At 38.6% G+C, this 22,006-nt stretch overlaps 1 protein-coding gene across 2 annotated transcripts in view; it reads left to right on the forward strand.

Moving 5' to 3' along the window:
* Positions 1–22,006, forward strand: part of MED27 (mediator complex subunit 27) — an 83,449-nt gene that overhangs the window by 40,496 nt on the left and 20,947 nt on the right. For both annotated transcript variants that reach the window (XM_080630753.1, XM_080630754.1), the window contains exon 4: positions 16,133–16,226. In XM_080630753.1, coding sequence (XP_080486879.1) covers positions 16,133–16,226 — 94 coding nt within the window. The remainder of the gene's footprint in view (positions 1–16,132; positions 16,227–22,006) is intronic.

The following is a 22,006-nucleotide window of genomic DNA, read 5'->3' on the forward strand; positions in this document are numbered from 1 at the left end:
GTTTAATGGTGTAAGGCACATTTCTAATTGGCCACAGATACATTTGCCTCATTATTAGTTTATTTTCCTGATTCTTACCTTTGCATGGGTAGTAATACAGGGAGTAAAACAGTCTGGACAAGGGAAGACCTTGTTAACATTGGCAGACCTAGTTTAGACTTTTCTGTTTGGCTGCAGGCAGTCTCTTTATTATCTGTGAGTCATGGCTGGGGGAATCCTATAGTAAATCCTCTAATTTTAGCAGCCAAAATTCCCTGCAGCAGTATTTGCATTGAAATGAAATTTTTCTTTTTGTGTTGCTCAGGATTGTTCTTCCAAATTCTAGTTTGGGAAAGAAAGTGGCACAGAGGTCATGGTAGAGTAGTTAATCACTTATTTAACCTTTGCTGAGTTTACCTGAACACCTTGAATGAAACAAAGATTATATTCTGTGTATGACCATTGTGCTCTGTTGTTGCCTGTAATACTTTGTTTCCATCCTTGACTGTGGAATAGTATTTGGCCTTTTCCTTCTGTGCCATGTATGTTCGAAGGCACTTGACGATACAGAGATTCCTGAATAAGTTATTGCAGGGCAAATCACTGTTTTGTGGAGTTGCTCGATGCCTTGGTTTCCCCATGTGAACGAACTATGAACTGTATCATCTGGGAACTGCGCAGGAGTGCTGAGAGCAACTCGAGTAGTGTTTGTACAAAGCTGGGATAAGAGAAGGCATTAACTGTAAGGCAGATGCTTTCATCCGGAGAAGAGTCTGGATTTTCATCAGTTCTTCAAAACCAGTGAAGTCTTTACAGAATTCAAAGTCCAGGAGTGACCCATTGTGAGGAATGAATGACCTTATAATTCCTACTTCTGAGACCTAATAGGAAGCTCTAACTATCCATTGTCAGCGTTCATCCTGATAAATGAGGGGTGATGTATTATTCTGTCTCCTTTGTGTTCTCACCTTCAGGTGTTCATTTCAGTGATAGAAGACAAAGTGCAGACACATGAAATAATTACACAGCAAGCTTGGCTGGAGCCTGTCAGTCTGTGTCAAGCTCCCTTAGACTTCTCCAGTCTTTAAATTGTTGAGCTCTTTTGCGGATTGTTGCATTTAGTGTTTGGTGTTAAAATCAAACGTGCTCTAGAAGTGGCAAAAAATACCCTACTGTTTTGATGTATTTTAACTTAATCTGTGTCCAAAATAGCACTATAAACCCGAGCTCCCCTCAAGCCAAAACCCAGGCTTTTAGACTTCCCTATTTTACATGCAGAACCTTCTTTCATTTTGGCTTTTGCATTTTGACAGCTGCTCAGCAGGGATGATGCTTTTGCTCATGACAAATTTGTATGCGCCTTGTAGTCAGGTCTTAGAAAAGAGCCTTTTGTGAAGGACTGAAAGGCAAATCAAACTTGGATCTAAATTTGGGCCTAATCAGCTACATGGCAGTTTGCAGAATCATAGTCATCTCTAACAGTACTTTACTGTTATAACAAATAACACCTAAGTTTAAACATTTATTGCTTTTTAAATTTTTTTTTATGGTTCAATTTTAAATGTAAGTTAAGAAAAGAGGGTGTGAGGCCCATGAGCCGAATGTGACTGAGGTATATTGTTAGCAAGTAACACATAGATTTGAAAGTTTAGGAAATGCATCCTGGCTATTAATCATGGGTTTGGGCATTTCAGTTACCGAAGCACGATCTGTCCACTGAGCACGCTGAATAGATTCTGTAGTTGTAATTCCTTGAACTGTGTGTTTGTGTGCTTATCCCTCAGGTACCACCACCTCTGCTAACCCCCTGTGTGCTGCAGCTTCTTGTGTTTTCTAGTCAAGTAGACATCAATAGAAAAGTCTGCTGTGGCAGTGGGTGCTCCACACTCTCAAATCTGAATCCTGTTTGATTTGTAGTTGGAAGGGACCTAGGGAGGTCATCTAGTCCAGCCTCCTGTTCAAAGATGGTCTCTTTTCTCCAGTGGATCACATTAGTTGTGACTTTGCCTTAAGTGAATCCTGAAAACCTCCAGGTTTGGAAAACTACACTTGTAGTTATCGCTGAAACAGTTCTCCTGTTTCTAGAGGTCTCCTTAGTGCTGTTTCTTGTTGAAACATCTTGAAAATAACCCTATTCTAGGGAGAGGTTGGGGAGGGGGGTGGCTGATGGAGGGAGAAAGCAGGTATTTTTGGAGAAGCTAAGTAGTTGTACAGGTTATATATATAACTATATATGCAGGTTATAGTAGCCTGCTTTAAAAAAACATGGTAAGAAGCTGATGAGTTAACTAAAAAAGAGCACTACAAGGAGGAGTGCTTGGGGTTTAAAATAATGTATAATTTTTTTAATCTAAAATACGGGTTAAAAGCAGTTCATCCGTGATGCTTCCATGATCCTTTCTACTTTGAAAGTTGGTCTGCATTTGCACATAGAGTTACTTCTTTAACAGTGATTTTACAGTGTAATAGATGACGAGCAAATCTAACGCTATCATAGGTATTTCTGAGGAAGTGAGATGCATTTCTTGCTGTGACAAAGTGATGGTGGCTCTTGTATGCCACTTGTAAAATGAGCTCATTGGCAGAAGATGCCAGGTAGAACTATTTTAACATGTGATTATGCTTTTAAAATGAAAATTTCAGTGCAAAGAGAGCAACTTCAATGCTGCAGACAGAAAATCAATTATAATTTTTAATAGGATGGCTAAAATAGTATCTGCTGCTACTAATTTCTTTTGTTTTTTCCACACTTGCTGTCTTCCCTCTGGTTTTTATTAAGTCATCAATGGCGATAGAAATACTGATATTGAAGCCTAAGTGTTGTAATATTCTTCTGCCTCTCCTGCTGTGTACTCTTGCATCTGTCTGCAGTACCATGATTGAATTGTCTGTTTCTATGCCTGTGTATTTAAGCCACTTAGTTTTTGTTGTGTCTTAGGCATCATCCTTCAGCAGCAAGCTCTTATGCAAGCAAACCTCTGTTTGCTTTTGCTATTAATTGCTTTGTCAAAGTGTCAGTATATACTGGATCTGAAAGATCTGTTTTGCAAATCTGTCGGTTATCTTCTTGAACAGAAACCACAGAATCGTGGAATGGTTTTGGTTGGAAGAGACCTTAAAGATCATATAGTTCTAACTCCCCTGTCATGGGCAGGGACACCTTCCGCTAGAGCAGGTGGTTGTCATCTCCATACATCCTATATACATCCTAAAATGCAAGTGTAAACAAACAACACAGAACTGGTTGTTGGATAATCCTTAGTTTTCAGGTTGTTTCAAATATTCCCTTACTTGTTAACTTGTTCTGGTTGGTTGTTTCAGAGAACTTCAAGAAAGAGGTTTTCTCTCTCACATGAAGTCTGTTCAAATAGTTGAATCCCTTTGCTTTCAAATCCTAAATAAGTAGCTCATTTCCATCTCTTGAGGGTGTATGATAGAATATATTGAGAGAAGTTCAGCTCTGATTTGAGTATAGAGCCTCTCCAGATGTGTCAGCACGGATGCGGTGTGGTGTGTGAGAAAGGGAAGTGCTCCTTGACTGCCCTGTGATACTGGAAAATGTATGCACACACACGTATTTAAGCTCATGGTTTAAGGGTTTGGGGATATTTTTGTTTTACAGAGTAAATAAGCCCTTTGTTTTGTTTGCCCATATTTTCTGTCTTTTGCAGTTTGTGACTTCTCACTGGTTGCATCTTCTGAAATCTATTCTCAGTATAATGGAGTGGCTTGCAGGAAGACAGTCAAAGCAGCGAACCTCTCAGCAGTGCAGCTGAGGCTGTAATTATAAATCCATTTGCTTTGTTTTCAGTGAAGCTTTTTCTTTCTGTTTTCCCATCTTCATGCTTCCTTTCCAGAGGTGTTGTGCAATGTTTATCTCGTGTCTTTTGCCAAAGTTACACAATACAGTCAACAGCTAATATTTTTGTCTCCTTTTTTAAGAATGTGTCTGACATTAGATCAATGCACAATGTGTATTGTTTGTGTTTTGAGTCTATGGAAAACTTGACAATTACAATTAAGGAAAAAGTGAACAATAATTCAAGGATTAACCAAAAGTCAAATACAGAAATATGTGTCAGTGCAGCGAGTAGTGAATGCAAAGTGAGCACGAATGGAGAGCACCCTTGAAACACCTGCAAATTCACTGATGTTTGGAAATATAACTGCAGGACAATCTTTTGAGGGTGATAGATGCCATTTGGTAATATTTCATCTGTTTCTGTAGGGCATCAGCTTCAACTGGTTGGCTCTCAGTAGCTACATGTTAGCTAATTGATCATATGATCTGCTGTCATGTTACTAGGTGAGCCTGTGTTCTGGTAGCAGCATGAATTTGAGATAGTGGTTTCCTAACGATCGCAATAGCTGTAATAGCCCTGGCCTGCATGGGGTCTTCAACTTTCCTCTGATTGCTTTTAGGGAGATCTTTGATACAAGGATCTCTTACTGAAAGTTCTATCTGCTAATACCAACAGTTTGCAGCTTCATGTGTCAATATAATGAGTCCCATTCTCTTCTTTTTACAGTGTATTTTAAATGAAAACACCCTACTGCAGCAGTACATTTGTTAATATTCTACATGTGTTCAACATCAAACTATTCTGTAGCTTTCAGTCCATGAAACAGAGATTTTATTCTCTTTTTAATTGGGTATATGTTTATGCTGCCATCAAACCTTTTCTTAGGAAAATACTGATCTCTGTCTTGTGGAATACTTCAGAAGATTTGCCTAGAGAGTTTTTAATCAAAAAATTACTGAACTCTCTTTTCATAAACAACCTTTAAGCTTGGACAGTGTCACTATAAACAGCCACGTCAAAAGGAAAAATAGAAACAATAAGTTTAAAATGGAAAAAGACCCAAAAGTAACTTTGCCTTAAAAACCACTGTCATTTATCTCCATGTTTAAATTTTTGTCCATGTGTACGGAATGTCTTTAGTCAGTGTAAAAAATCTAATTATATCTTCTCATGGTAGTGGTTTGTAGCTGACCCTCTCTTTATCAGAGCATCTCACTGGACTGCTAAACCACTCCCTGCTGAGAGACACTGTCATGGACAGACAGGGGGGACACTTGGCAGCTGATGAGGAAAGGCAGGTCAGGCTGGAGTTGTCTTCAGAGTCTGTAAGGAATCTTTTCTTGTCCTTTCTGTAGCAGAACTTTTGCGATGCCATTTGGCCAAGTCCAGGTTCTCACTTGTGACAGTGTACAGTCTCATCTGGTGGTGGGTTATTTCATCCCCCTCATTCACATTACAGTAAGCAGTCTTCCTTGTGTTTTTAATTGAGAGCTGTGAATGCATAGCCTTTTAATTTGTACCTATTTAGTACTGGAAATTTTCTGACAATTTGGAATTTCTTTACTTTGGGTAACCAGATTGACATTCCTTACAGTAACTTGATCTTTTGTAAGTTTTGAGCTTGATACTCGTGAAGCAGATGTGCAGAATTGGAGAAACGTATCAAGAAACAAAGCTAGGCGGTGTTGTTAATCCTGTTTGCATTTTCTTAAGGGGATCTTCATCCCTTGTTTTTCACTTAGGCAGTTTTCTCTGTTAGTATACTTCCATAAGCAGAAATGTATTATTTTTTAATAAGCTGAACATTTCTCCCTGATAGCACCAGACACAGTAGTTCTAAAGGGGTTATTCTGCTTTAGGTATATTTGGCATAAAAGCTGATTTATGTTTTATTTTTTAGGGAAGCTCTGCAGGTAATGTAAAGTGATGCAGGCACAAGAATATACTTACAAACAGAACTGTATTTGCTTACCGTGGTACTGCTTTTGGCTTCAGTCCATGTTTCAGCCTGGTGAAGTACTTGAAGCTCTGCTCTGCCTGTTCTATTCAGTGGAGGAACACAGCCTCCAGCGTTTCAAAAGCTCCAGTGAACATAAAGCCTGGGGGATCTCTGCTCAGTCATTCTCTGATCCTTGTGTGCGAGGGGAGAGCTCGATTATGAGAGTGGGAGAATGGCCAGAAAGGTGCAGTGAATTTCTGCCATTGCTTTGCTGAGGTGTCTGGGTGGTGTTTGGCAAGCCCAAGAGTAGCTGCCATGATAAGCCCTTTCCTTTAACCAACTCTGTTGTTTTAAAGAGAATTTTTTTTGTTATTTTTTCTGTAAAAGAATTAGCCCTCCTCCGCCTTCTTGGCTTTCAGTTGAAGCCACGCAGTTAATTTCCATGAGCCCTATTAAAAAATCCCAACCTAAGAAACAGCTTGTCATGTTGGGAGGACAAAGTGATGAAAGTATATTTTCTGGGAAACAATATTCTGAAGGGCTTCTCTCCAAAGTGTTTGTACTGGGGAGAATCTGGAGTTTATAAATGCCTAATTGTACTTGTTATATGTGGGTTTCGTACTGGACTGTAAGGCTGACCTTGAAGGAGTCTTGTCGTAAACCTGTGAGTTTTAAGGGAGATTTTTCTCTTTCCAGTATCACAGACAGATCAAAATGCTTGGTCAGCGCATAATTCTGAAGAGAATAAACCAGGACTAATTATGAAATGCTCCCAAGAAAACTTAAAGTCGGTGATCACAACGGTTGAAATGGGTATTCGGTGAAGCTTGTGTAATAAATTGTCTCGGGCTGTACAAGGGATCATTTATTACAGTATCTTCTCTTTTTTTCTTCACCCTTACTTCCCCCTTAATTACAGAACACATTGATTTTAAGTGTCCTTAAAAGCTGATATCAAGTATCCTAAGTACCCTTAGAACTAGTGCTATTAAGGCTTGTCCATTGTTACCATGGTTTGTAATTGTAATAGAGCACTAGGTCTTGAAGTGGATGCTCTTTTTGAGTGGCTGCCTGAAATCTATTGATGAGGCCTAAAATCTGAGTCTTTGCTTCCTAGTTCTGTGTATTCCAACATCTTGTTCTAGAAGAATAACATAATTCTAGAGGAAGAAATTAGAAATGTAACAATACATCACTGTGAGGACTTGAATGAAATTATGGAGGCCGTATTTTACATGCCATCGTGTCTTTGATGGTTCTTTTTGGTTGTGCTTTTTTCCCTTGCCTAATTTGCTCCTTCAGGCACTTCTCTTGTTATCCAAGTATGTTAGATGTTAGCATGCTTACAAGAAATCTACTTGCAAAATACAACAAATGTCCGGTGCAGATTCTAAGGTAATAGCACTGTTTTAGCTCAGATCTACAGCACTGAAACCGTTTTGCATAAAAGCTGAGTATCTTCATCCTGGTAGCTTCTAACGGGGCATGAATCATTAGATATAAAAGAGTCAATAACTGAGCAACACACCACACCCTACATACATTAAATAATAAAGGCTGAAGCTCTCATGTGCCTGCTTTATAGAATCATAGAATGGTTTGGCTTGGAAGAGACCTTTAAAGGTCATCTAGTCTAACTCCTTGCAATAAGTGTGGATATGGCAAAGACAATAAGCTGAATGGTTTTAGCTGAAGTTAAAAACAAATGTATGGTGAGGATGAGAAATTCCAGCAAGACAGGTTTTCAGAGTACTGAGCCGTTGCAGATTTAAAGAATGTTTTAAACCACCATGATACTGCCTGCAAAGCATCAGAGCATGATTTAAGTAGGGGACACATTCTTAAAAGCAGAAAATGCCAAGGCTTTGGTAACTTAACAGGTACAAACAAAACCTGTCTCATGAAGTGCTCTGCTCACCTGTTTTGATATTAGCCTGTCTCCAGAGGGTTATATCCTTAATTCTCCCTTCCTGCCATCCTCTGGAATTTGCATTGCCTTCACTAAGTTCTGGGTCCTAATGTGCCTAATATAGTGATCACTACGATCTCTTCCTTCCAGCAGTGTTTGTCGTATGGTCATGTGTAGTGTATGCAGAGGTCTAACTGTGCACAACATCCTGTGTTTCCTATTCATCAGTCTCTCCATCCAAAGGTAAAATCTCACTGATTTTCATAGGTATAGAACACATAATAGGTATCATGCATCACCTGTTTCCTTTCATAAAAGGAGGTAAATACTGTAATTTCTGCTCTGTTGAGGGAGAAATAAAGCACAAAGAAAGTGAGAAGACTTTGCTATTGATGTAATTCTTCAATAGCAGAGCTGAAAATAACATGTTATAAAATACTGAATTCTAGCTTTAGAAGGCTGAATTCAAGGATGACAGCGTGGAGTAATGTGCAGTATCGGGATCCCATCAGGCAGACAGTGTATACAATGGGACCTTCCCATTTTCAAGGAGCCTGGTTTCCTTTGTTTGGGACCTGGCTGGGCAGGTGGGCTGAAAACCAGCCCAGCCCATTTTCTTTTTGAGAAGCAGGACTGAACTTGGTGCATTATTTGGAGGCCTTTGTCAAAGCACCGTCTGGTGTTTACTGAACATCAGCACAATCAGCATGTCACAGTTTAATCCCCTCTCCCTTGCTGCATGATTGACTAGTGAGTGTGGGAGAGGTGGATTTACCTTGTAGTGCAGAGCCAAGCAACCTCAGATGAACTCTGCTGAACTGTAGGTGGTGGGTAGGGTGAGAATTGTCCATCTCCGAAACCCCCTCGGGGAGGACTGTCATAGTTTATGCAGTCAGTTAACTTTTTTTGTTGTGTTTTAAAAGGCTGTCTGGAGCTCTTGGCTTGAGTTTCTCCTGAGGACTTCTGGCACATCTTTGCTCTATGGAAAACACGTATGTGCATGTGCAAATTTAGGCTAACAGGTGGGGCAGAGATTGCTCAACAAGTTAGGAGTAATTCAAGAACCATCTTTGTAGCTGAACACTGATGTAATAATTCTGATTCTCATCCAGGGCCCTGAAAACTACTGTTGTTAGCATTTGTTGTTGGGCTGTGGAGCAACATGTAGTTTCATGAAGAAGTGGAAATATAAACAATACATATGGGCTGTGAAGTATTGCTTCTGAAATTCTATTACTACTGATGTTGTATAGTTAGGGGGGGCTGTTTTTCCTCTCGAGGTATGTATAAGGGAGTTAATGTTTTCCATAAAGTGCAGACAAGTAACAGGCTCAGACAGGATTCTGGTGATGACTGTAAAGTAGATGCCGAGTTGTTTTGTTAACCAGCTTTCACACATTCTAATATCCATATTCGTCTCTTGATTACTGCTGTGAATTAAAGGCATTTTGAAGAGTGTTCCAATAAATGCAAAGAAAGCAATTTCAACAATATAATAAAATATCTATGGGGGTTTGACTGCAAGGTCTCTATTTGTAACTGAAAGTTTTTCTTATTAAAGTTACACTTTTTAAGGTGATGCACTAGGATTCAGTATTGCAAACAGATGTCTTTTGCTGTGTCTTGCAAAACCAAATGATATGCTGACAACATGCGTGTGTTCAGACTGCATGAAAGAGGTGTTCATATTTAATGTAAGTGTGCAGATGTCTACAGACTGGTTCAGGGACAGGTTTGCATTTCATATGCATTCAGCATGAGAACCTGCGTGTGTTTGTAGCATCGCTGTCAGCTTGTACCTTGAGGACATCCCTTGCAGGTTTACACAGTGTAATTTATCAGTGGAGTCACAGTAGCACTGAAGAATTCAGAATTGTTTGTTGTATAAACAACACTGTAAGTAGCACATTTTACCATAAAACAATATTTTATTGTTGTAATAGAATGACCCCAGTGTACAGTATTCATAGCCCATGATGCATGGTCCTAGCAGGAATTGTGCTGGCACACAGTGCGTGCAGCCACAGAGGGAGCTGAATCATGAAACCAGTTTAGATTTTATCTAATACATTTTTCTTCTTTTTCATTTTCTTTTAAAGCCAGCTCAGTTGTGTGATCCAGCTCTTCCAGCACAGCACAGTTGAGGGGGCTGTGTGCTGCAGCATGCGGGAGGGGATGTGTCAGTGCCTTATGTCGCTATTGGTGCTGAAGACTGAAAATTGTTGAATCACAGCCTCGGGTTTCTAAATGTCTTTGGTAGATCCAACCCTTAAACACTGTGTTGCCTTCTAGAGAACTGTCCAAACGACTTCACATGCATCCTTAAGTGCTATACCAGGTTTGGCCTTTTGGGAGTGAGAAGTGCAGATGGTGAAGTGTTTGGTACAGCTACATGTGCATATGCTTTTGAGGCAGACCACCCTGTGTTTATATGTAAACATTTCTAGACTATTTAGGCACATAACTTAATCTTTTACATCCACTCAGTAATAAAACGTAATTCCTCTGTGACCGAAATAACATCCATAGCAAAGTTGAGAACAAGCTGACTTGCAAGAATGAATGGAAATCTGCCTTCTTTCGGGTTTGGAGCTGAATCTTTCAGCACTTTCAGCTATGTGTTGTGTCACTGCTCCCCTGCAGGGCAGAGTGGGGTTAGGCATGCATCTCAGCAGATTTGTTCCTTATGATGTTTGTCCAAGGTCTCTAAGCATGTTTGTTCCTTACAAGCCACATGTTCTGGCTTACTTCTTTCCGTGCCTGTGGATTCATATTACTAAGATACAGTGCTGAAACTCCCTAATGCTGATCATATGTTGTAGCTGCAAAACTGAAGAATGACAGAGCACTGGAACAGGTTGCCCAGGGGGGTTGTGGAATCTCCTACGTTGGAGATATTCAAGGCCCGGCTGGACAAGTTCTTGTGTGATGTACGCTAGGTTACCCTGCTCTTGCAGGGGGGTTGGACTAGATGATCTTTTGAGGTCCCTTCCAACCCTTGGGATTCTGTGATTCTGTGAATTATGCATAACTGGAGAGACTCAGGTTTGCCCCTTCTGCCCTCAGCTTACTTCCTTGTAGTTCAAACTCAATTATTTGAAAGAGAGAACGTTTTTCCTTTATAATTTATCAGTCACAACACTGCAGGAGTAGCAGAGACTGAGTTAGGGTGCAGATGAGAAGGGAAGAGAAGGAAATAAGCCAGGAAGAGACTATGGAGTCTTCCACTAACAGAAACTTGGAAATAAGGTAGGAGAGGAAATTGCTGAAGCAGTTTGTTCAGAAGGAACAAGACAACAGCATTAATAGCTGTAAGAGAAGACAGCCTGGCAAGGAAGCTTAAAGCTGGAGGAGAACTTGGTCAAAACAAGCAAGTGCTTTTAGTACTGGAGCGGGAAAACATGAGCAATTCTATAGAGGTTCTACAGAAGAAAAGAGCAAAAATTAACAACACAAAAAACCCCCCAAAACCAACAGAACCTGTGGAATTTGGGGAAAGAGGCAGAACCTTGCAGGATTGCTGTACAGATGTCACGGATTGTGCCAGCTGTCTAATTTAGTCTCGAGACTTGAAGTAGCTTTCTCAGCGTGAGAGTTGTTGAATTTCTTTTCACACTCTTCACTGCCTATCCAAGCAGGAAGTGTCATCTCACAAAAGCTGGCAGAGGTCACTGTTTTAATAACTATTGTTAATTGATGTTTCTGAAAAGCCTTCTATCAGCTTGAATTTGCTACCTGCAGAGACTTGCTCAGCAGGTAGTTGAATCAAATTAAAACTTTAATTCATTGATGAATAAATCACATGAGAACTGTGACTGCCTCATATGTTTTAAAATCTAATATTTCTCTAATCAGCTTGCCTGAACACTGTTTAGTCTCTTCAAAAACCCCATAATATTTAAAATCCTGTCATTACTAAAAGCTTTAAGTTATACATTGAGTCTAGTTCTGAAAAAAAATAGCTCTTCATAGGTCTTGGTAGAGTGCGGGCAAGCTCTTTGCACTGATCAGTCATCAGCAAACACTACATATGCTGCAGGAGTCTGCAGGGCCCATGTGACTGAAATATCAGACATGTGAAAAGAAATTATTAGTTGTGTTGAAAATAGTAACTGAAAGCCAAACAAAAATATTTCTGGAGCAAGTAAATACTGTGCTAGTGAGAGAACATGTGGAGAGTTTCCCCTCTTGCTGTCCAGAATATCATGAATCCAGACTGAACAAAGTTATGGAGTTTCTATTCATCTTATATGTGTTATTTTCTATTGGGTACATAGGGAAGATTATGCTCCCTTATATGTGTATTTCTTTTTCTGTCTCTCTTTTTCTCTGTCTCCCCAGGATCATTTAGCAATGTTTTCCTTCTTCCAAAAGACCTCCTCAGAAAATTAGCATTAACACCTGTATTTCTGATCTTTAAATTGTTGTATTGAGTGGAAAAAATGAACAGCATGCAAGTTAAACACTGTGTGGGATAAATGCTATTAAAATCTTGTCTAAGCTGTTAAACATCACACTAACATTGGCTTGCTGGATCTAATCCAGTAAAAATAAATAAATAAAAAAGAGAGGTCACATTAGAGTACTAAGCCATCTGTCCAGTGTGGAATTGAAAGGCATTCATAATGAATTACTTTCCTATATTACTATCTTTTTTGGGGGGAGGGAACAACACAACTTAATGTGAATCAAAAGAGATGGTACAAGACTGTTTATCTACAGAGATGGTTCCTGAATTATTTCTACTTTGTCAACCTGGTGTTTCAGTAAGGCAGTTCTTGTTTAATATTTTGCATAACTAATTATCCCTTAAAAGGCTTCAAAACTGTCTTTGGTCTGTCTCAGGCATTGTTCCTCTAATACAGACTAAAGGATTTATATGTACGCTCATTGGCAAAACGTCAGAGAGATGCTTCAAGGAATATCTGTTACTTTAGTCTCGTGTTGATTTTTCTGCATGTTCAAAAAAGACTTCATTTGGAGTGTAATATTTTGAATTAGTTTCATTTTTTGTTAATGTTCATGAAGTACGCTGCAAAAGTCAAAACACAGCAGTATCAAGAAGGCATGTCTGTAGAACAAACGTTCTACTACATTAAAATGAATGTAACCATTCAGAGTGTTGGCAGCTTTGGAGAGCATGTGAAGTTAGCTGAAGCTTTTTTGACTAGAATGGGACTAATTTAGGGTGTTGCAGTTACAAGGTGTTAATATATTGTCTTTGGAGGCCTAGAAGAGTAATTAGGATGAAATTCTGTCTAAACAGAGTTTAAATACTGTGCATAATTGGATATGGGAGTTAGTTACTAGGTATGATCTTTTGCAGTCATTTGTGGTCTGTTTTCAGACCTTTTTGAACATCCTTTGTATGGTAGAGAAGCTGTGGGGAGGGAGTTTGTCTAGACTCTCTGTTTAGCCCCTCGGTGGTGGAACAATGCCTGTTCTAGGATCAGAAGGAAAGGTACTACCAAATAACTTCAGCTTGTATTTAATTCTGAGAATTCCATAAATTTTTCTTCCTTAAGATTAAGATATGCCAAATGCTTGAGCAGATCTATTTCCATTTGCTTTTCCCTGCTTTGCGTTATTTCTTCTGGGTTTGTAAATGCTTGTTCCAGCCAGCATCTTCTGTAAGGAGGAGAAAACTGGGATGTGGTAAGTATGTTAGAAGTGCTCATTGGCAGAGTAAAATTAGACTTAAGTGCTACGCTTCTCCCTGGCTACGTAAGAAGTTCTGTAACATAAATAGCTCAAAAATGTCATAACTCCTAAAACTGGACAGAGATGTGTAAATTGTGATTCTTCTTATTTTGGCATTAATGTATTTCAGTTCCACAAAGTAAGTTCCAGACAGCAGCTTTTTTTTCTGACCTTCTTTCCAGACAGCCTCAGGAGTGCACTTTATCTTGTCTTTATCATATGTTCTCTGAGTCGTCACCAGTTACACTTTTGCATTACTTTGCTGCATCTGATTTATCATATCCATGCCTTTGCAAGATGTTTTACCAGATGTCCTCTCTGAAGGGCATATCTATAGAAGAATTTTGCCTTAGATTAGGTTGTTTGTCATTTTATATTTGAGGCCACCATGTAGACAGGCTAATTCAGTAATTATACATGCATCTTTGAAGAATCCTTCTGTTCTGATGAGTCCTCAGGAAACCCTGGTGTCTTCTTGAAAAAAGGCAAAGGGGCAAAATGATCATACATACATCAATGCTCTTTTATCATACTGGTCTTTGGATTTTCTCTGACATCCTCTTGACTGAGAAGAGGAGTAGATTATATGTGTGGATGGGCCTGATGGAGTTGCTGAACCTTGCCAAAGTAAAATGTTATATTTTTGTAAGTGTGATTTAATGTTCTTTTTTTTTGTCAGCTGACCTGTGAAGAGTGCTACAAAATTAACAGGCTTCTAAGCCCGAAGTATCCCAGTAACTGGTTAACTTCTTTCCCAAGCTGGTTAATACAAATTGGGGAAGATTTCTGGTTGGTTCTGTACTGTTTCACATAAAGGGAAGGCTCTTCACTAGCTCCCTGTGAACTCTCTGTTCTGCCTTATACTGTCAGGTATAAGGTGAGAGCTGGGATTGAGTCAAGTTTTAAGGCACGAGGTCAGGACAAGTTTTACGCTTAAAAAATAATTGTGTCTAAGAAAGAGCTGAAGAATTGATTCCCTCCAGCCAGCTGGATCACATTTTCAAAGGATAAATGTATGTGTCTACTGGGTTTTTCAGAAGGACCTGAACAGATTAAATGCACAAGTCCAACTACTGTTTGTATGATTTTAAATTAGTTGAATTTTCCTTCCTTAGTGCACATAGACAGTGTCAGTGTCGTGTTTTATGCAGCTTTGTATTTTGTTCTAGTTTCTTATTGCCCAAAGCTTGGAAAACTAGAAAAGTTATGCATCCTAGTGTGCAAGACTGTCAGATCTGTCCCTAACCATGTGCTCATCAAGCAACCCAGAATCTCTCCTTGCCTGTTTCCCAATTGGTCATCTCTATTCACACATAAGTAACAGCTATTTTCAGAGCCTGTATAAACCCTCAAAAGTATGGAATTTGGTAATGTTTAAAATTAGTTAGGTACATAGTGTCAATGTGTAACTTACCCTGAAGCAGTGTCATAGGTGTCTTCTCATTCACCCTCCTAAGGAAGTTCTTGGCTTGTGGATGTTTGACTTTGCTTATCAGGAAGCTGCTAATGAGCGTTTGAGTAAATGAGAAACTTTTCAACACAACGAGAAGTGTGGATTAAGATTTTTATGCGGAGTTGTCATAAGTAATTCCATTCTTTTGTTACGTTTCAAAGCGGGCTGACTTCACCAGCCATTGAAGTGTAGCTTTCTTGATTTTATTTTACTTTTTCTCATTTTTAATCCCTTGCAAAAATAGCAACTGGAGCATAGCACCTCATTAGCTTTTGAGGGGGAGAGGTTTAGCAACTAACATTAGAACTTAACTTTGAAGAGCAAGAATTCAGCATTTTTTGCCTTATTTAAGTAGGCCAAAAGGACATATTTAGGTTTTCAGTTTTAATGTTAAATCTAACCAGGACAACTGATTTTTTCCAAAATCTTTTTTTTCTGGAGCACATCTGTGGGCTGGCATGAAAATAGTTTTATCAATGAACACATTCATGGATCTAACCAAGTTGCAGAGTTTGTAGACGTGTATGGTAGCAAGGCTGTGGTGCTCCTCTCTTCTTCTGTGTACTTTAGGAGACCCAGCAGTGGTACCAGGGGACAGATTAGTGAGCAGATGATACAGACTCTGCTAAAGCAAGTACTGTGCATTTTAACATGTCCAGAAGAATAGCTGAAGGATGTCAGACATGCCCACAGGATGGGGCTATGTGTTCTGGGAAGAAAGGTCTATGAAAGAAGTTTTCAATGTTAGTGCATATCAGCTCTTAATAAGGTACCAGGGAACCAAGACAACCCTACACTGGCTTGCTTTGGCCTGCATAAGCAGAGGGATTATACCCAGCAGAAAGGGTATTATTTTACCTCTGTGTTTGATCACTCCGGAGAAACTTCTGGAATGTAGACGCCAATTTTAGAGTCCCCATGCATGAAATACATGGCAAAGATTCAGGAAAAATCCTCCAAACAAACTAGAAATAGTGTGGAAACTTTGATAAAACCTCTATCTGTTTAGTTTATCAAAGAAAGAGTGAGAAGGTGACATCCTATGAATGCCTACACTGGAAGAGTAATTCTGATAATGTATCCTTTTACCCCCTGAGGGAAGAGTATAGAAAGATGGCAAAATTAGAAGAGTATAAGTTCTTAAGAGCAGAGTAATTACTTTTCACAACAACTTAGGGCTTTGGTTTGCTTCCTCTTATCAATAACTTTTGAATTACACTTGCATGCATTTTTGAGGAATATGCAGGTATCAAAGAGAAACTAACTCAGAAAGTCCTGTGGATGTTGCTAAAAAGGAGTAATAGGAAGCAGCATGTGTGTTAATTCTGGTGTTTTGGATTGTTTGGTAGATACGTTGATGATGTGATCAATCGGATTGATAGGATGTTTCCTGAAATGTCTATCCAGCTGTCCCGGCCAAATGGAACCTCTGCAATGCTTCTGGTAAGTTGGATCATTAATGCCTCAAGATGGATTTCTTGACACATTGAATTACTGTTCCTAAAATGCACATTATTACAGCCAGATTTTTTCAGAAACATACTATTCTTCGTTTGCCACAACAATGTAGGATCTTTCTTGCTCTTAGGCAGATGAGTGATAGAACAAATTTCACCTTTAAATGAAAGATCTATTAGTTTTCACTTTTAAATCTGTTTGTAGAATTATGAGCGCAAGCTCAACTATTCCCTGTGTTCTTCAGCAGTCTTGGCAATGAGTGAGTCTTAATCGTGATAATTAAGAAGGAAAAGGGTGGTGGGAGGAAGAAAAGGAGGAAACCAATATGATTTAAATTTGTTCAAATTGGTCTTGGGTCAGTGGATCTCTGTTATATGATGAAGTCAAGAATTTGCCTTTGAAGTAAATGAGCGGTAAAGGCTGGATTAGAGATAAACAAGTCCAATACATTCGACTTATTTCTGCCTGACCAAGCAAGAGTTCATTCCAGAAGAACCTATTGTTTGCATCAATTTTCACAAGCAGCTGTTGTGCTTATAAGCAAGAGAAATCTTTAAAAACAGCAATGTGGAAGTGGAGTCTGCAGCATGGCAGCTGGATGATGGCTTTCCTCTAACAGGGTGAAAGGCAGAAGTCGCAGCTTTTGCCAAATCTTTAATAAAACTAGAAAATACATTATATATGCAGGTGAAGAACTGAGACCAGATCAGTCTTTTCCACCTCAGGTTTCTCATGGTACTTCATCTTAGCCTTTGAGAGAAAGGAAAAACTATTACAAAAGGCTTGAGTGTAGTGTACATGTGAGTATATTTCTTGCTTCCAAGCAAACAGTAAAATGAATCTGAAAATCAGGTATTTTGTTGGAACAAAATTGTTGACTCAATGTAAGTCATCTGTAGAATCGCTCCTTAGATTTTATATTGACTTTAGAGTTTATTGACTTTAAAATACTGTCATGGTTACAACTTTGCCTGTATTTTTCAAAGGTTCTGTTAATTTCTCTATTATAAGTATAGCTGTGATTATAGTTAGTTTTAGTTAATCAACTGTCTGACATCCCATTATTAACTTTCTTTGAATAGCCCCAAATTTGCAAGAGATTAACCCAGTCAGAGGTTAAAATAAAGAGCTGGCATTAAAAATTTAATCTGCAATTGGTGTATTTTCCAAGTGGAACAATATATTCCAGAAAAGAATTGAATTCATCAGTGCAGTCTTAAGAAGCTATAAGTCTTGGAAGCTTATGTGTTTCCTTTTAAGCTGACTTTGTATTTAATTATTTTGCCATAGAAGAATGTCTGGGTTTACTTCCTTACCTTGAAACCCTTTCCATTCTCTTAGAACAGCTCCTCTTTGCATATATTAAGTACCTTCCACTTGTTGAGGGCAAAAAAATAGGTGATGTTTTTCGAGATTCAGGCACCATTAGGAAATAAGGTCAGTTATCTTACATGTTGACTGATAAGTAATAAGGTAGGGTGGAAGGGAGGTAACTGTAAAAGAAGCCCTTTTTACAAGCAGTAGTAATTTAGTGAATTCCATGTTGCAGTTGTTCTCTAAATCAAGGACATTATGTTGCTACAAGCTAGCAGGCCCATATTGAACCAGTGGTATGCATATTTTCCTTGGATCAGAGATCAAAAAGATTGTTTTTAAAGTATTTTTGTATGTGATTGTGTGATGGGTTTATCATTTTTTCTTTCAGGCAGGTTTTCCCTCTTTCCCATCTGTCTCAGTTGATGTTGCCAATATGGCACTTTCCATCTGGCCCTGACTGCTACAAAAGCTTTTGCTGTTTTCAGCCACAAATCATTCAGTGAAAGGTGCTGCAGGATGGGCAGTGTGAAGAGCACCTCCTCCAGAAGAAGGGAGGTTTCTTAAGTACTTGTGATTTCTCACTCTGAACTTATCCCAAGTTAGATCTGGAGTTGCTCCCTTGCAGCAGCCTGGTTTATCACAATACCAAAGAATTCAGATAATGCTTATTTCAGTTAAAAATATTTCCAACTGTGCTGTTTGCTCAGAGTTAATTAACTCACTGTATAATCTCAACCATTTTCATCCTCGGACTGTTCATGCCATACCTGCTGTCACTTACAAAGGTCTTTGACGCAGAGGTCTTGTTGTTACATTAAAACATCTTTAAACACAATTATTCCATTTACCAGAGAAAAAGAGCCTTCGTCTTCAAAGGCAATGGTAAGCACTTATACATATTTTAAGAATGTGCAAATGGAAGGAGATGGGGAAGGAGTGGAAAGGAGTGCCGGTGAGGTTCTTTGAAACTTCAGAATAGCTGGAGACTTTGCCAAAGATATCATCTTTAGGAAAAAGACCTAATAAAGAATGTTTCATCCCTGGAGTCTACAACTTCATGTGCACATGGAAATCAATGTATGTCCTTAGCTGTAGAGGTGAGTCTTTCACAGTCTAACATTCATCCGGTGTTTCAAGAGGAATAATTAGCAGCTATGTCAAACACTCCTGGCAAGTAACCTTTGTGTTAAGCTGCGTTCTCCCTAACCAGGGTGCAGCTTTCACGTAAACAAAAAGGAAAATAAACTATTCCTGAGAGTGTGAGTGCTGTGTCTTGAAAGGCTCACACCTCCCAGTCCTCTGAGGTTCCTGCCTCTGAGGTTCCTGCTTTCTCCAGACAATAAGGAGTTTTTTCATACTTTAGATTTATACATAGCAATTGTACCTCATTAAGTCTAGATTTATGCTACACAGACCAAACACATAAATAATTGAAACCTTTCCGAGCTGTGTGAAATCCTCAGCTGATTTTAAAAGCAGTTTATCATGGCATTTCAAGGTGCTGTTTAATCCCAATCTTCACTAGTGATTTTTCAGTTAGTCTTTTAATCGTACTATGCATAAAAAAAGACTAAACATAGAATTATATCTGCTTTAATAACCGTGTTATGCAAAATTAATTTCCAGCAGCAGAGGGAACTGCAGACTCCTTAAGGTTTCTGTGAGCTTCTGTTGGTCAAATGCCAGGAATTGTAAATAGATAAACCTCATCTTGTATGTTAAGAAAACATAATCTGATTTTTAATTAATGAAAAATGCCTAAATTTTCACTTTTTTAAAAATAATTACTTACATATTTTTCTAATAACATAATTTGATGCTGGGATTGTTATATGATTGCTTCACACACCTTGTTTCTCTTACCAAAATTTAGAGTAGTTCTGTATATGTGAAACAATAGCTGTGTACAATTAATTCATTAATATCACAAATTATTTAGAAAACAGTAGCAATTAGCTTCACTTTTCCAGTTGATAAATATGACTTCCTCAGCGTCATGCACCTACTTAGTCCTGGTATAGAAACTTAGTTTCTTGTCTTCCTCTGGGACCTACCTTGTCTTTTAAAGTTGTCTGTATCCCCAGTGTTTGTGAAACTATAGAAGAGCACTACTGCAGCAAGTTACAAAAACTGGGTAAATGTTTTTAGAGATGAATGAATAATAATCTGTAATTTGAGCTGTTTCTAAAGCATAATGACATATATAACTAGCTGCCAATTTGAGAAATTGAATTGTTTCTGCCAAACCAAAGCTCATGGCAGAAAGAAGTTCTTTTCGTGTTATCTATAACTTTTTGATGGTAGATTAATTTTATAAATTTATAAAATGTATAAATGGGTCTCTAGTATGAAAGTTTGAAATATGTTTTTATACAATTTTATTCATTCCCCATAAAATCAGGCACATTTGCATTTGAACTTTCAAATCTTGTTCCAAGCATTTTAAGCAGTCTGATTGTATGGAAGTGGGCTGTATTAACTGCAAATAGGCTAGACATCTGTTCACTAAAACTGAGTGCCTTGTTTTTGTTTATCAGTGTTTTGCATAAAATTGTTATTATTTTTTGTTGTAAAAGTGGCTTCTGAAATGTATTATTTATCCATTCAGAATGGCCACCAAACTGATTCGTGTTCAGAAGCCCCTGATGTTGAAGAACTGGGAGGAGAGGGAGGAATCTGTGATTTGAAACTGCTATTGATGTTGTACTCGATTGGAAACAATTTAATTTGTTATTTTCAAAATCACCTCTTTTTCCCAAACGCTTAGCAGTGTAGCATTCCTCCTCACCAGCCTGGTGGTTCATTGGGAATCTGGTGCACAGTAGATGCTGGGTACAGGTAGGGGGCTTCATGATGGGAACATAGATCTGATGACCACCTTTGACGGCTTAGGCACCTAATTTTAGGCACATAGGATGAATGTTCATTTAGGGATTTACTCTCTTGGAGACACTTGCTAGGTTTTGGTGTTTCAGGATCTCTTGTGTGTGCTGGATAAGGAGGAATCACTTCTGAGCTCGTAATGGGACCGCTGGGCCTGTGAAGGCTTCGCAGTTAGTCTCTTTGAGAGCCAGCATTTGAGGTTACATACACAGAAGAATGTGTTGAATCAGCAAACTATGCAAGCAGGGGATGCCATGTAAACTGTGAATTATTCTCTGCTTGTCTAATACCAGAATGGGAAAGATGAGAAAGAGTCTTCCCATAGATTTATATTCTGTAAAATCAGACATAAGTATCATCCCTGTAAAATTCCTGGTCTGCTACAATTAAGAATGGAAAAAAGATACAGAATCCATTTGATCATCTGTAACGATGCTGGACTAGTGTGACCCTTGCAAAAGTGTGACTGGCCACTGGCAAAATCTGTTCTTTTAACCTCTCAGCAATATCCTGTGCCAGTTTATTCACCTTACTATGGGAATACAGCATGTTACTGAGGGAGAGGATCACCAGCTCATCCTTAATATGGCAAAATCATTTAAAGCCCTTCATTTATGTTGAGTTTTTATCATGCACTATTGCAATTAGGTTAGACTAATGAAAGGTAAATTCCAGCCTTGGCATGAAAAAAAAATCCTTGTAAAGAATCCAATTAGTATGTGTGTTTATTTAGACTCTAATGGCTTAATTGCATCTTATCTTGCTATTTACAAATAGGCATCATTAAAGAATAATGAGCATGTGAGGGAAAGCACAGAATTCATACCAGCAGCAGATGAGACACAGCAAAAAAAATAAGAGTTGAAAGTCTGGGGCTGTTTTTCTCTTTTTTTTTTTTTTTACTTTAATAAAGAAGCCTTATTTTTCAGTATAAATAAATATGATTTCCAGACATTGTAGTGAGTAATAAAATAGATGCACAAGCTTGTGGCTGGCTATATGGCAAGGAGCAGGCATCTGGCCTTTCACTGATGTACAGCCTGATTACATCTCTAGTTTGATGTGCTTTGTTTTCTAAGGTGGATAAAGAACACACACAAACTTTTGCTCCTTTTAATCCAAGCAGGGAGGTCCCCATGTTAACTGAAAATAATGTCTGTCTTTTAGCTCTGCATTGCAGAGCATCTGCAGCTCAAATCAGCAGCAAATTCCCTGGAATGCTGAGAGGAAATCTGCAGCTTTGGGAGTTCTTTGCAAAGTTGGGGCTTGGTGTTTTCAGCACACATTTCCCTAATAGCAAACTTTAAATACATTTTGAGGGAGAGCTTTTGTTAATGCATGTTTAAAATTGTCTATAAAAGGGCTTTTCACTTGGTATTAGTTACAGCGAGGAGGCAGAACTAAAGGAGGGGATTTCAACTCTTTCCTCCAGGCAGAATTCTGCTATGGTAAATGAATTTTAATCCTTTTCACTTTGTAAACTCATTTTCACCCTGATTCTGACTTATTTGGAGAGGGACTTTCTTCTTTTCCAATCATAAGTGTTGTTACGTGGGAACTTTTTT

Source organism: Psittacula echo (assembly GCF_963264785.1).
Source record: "Psittacula echo genome assembly, chromosome: 16".
In the NCBI taxonomy this organism is placed as follows: Eukaryota; Metazoa; Chordata; class Aves; order Psittaciformes; family Psittacidae; genus Psittacula; species Psittacula echo.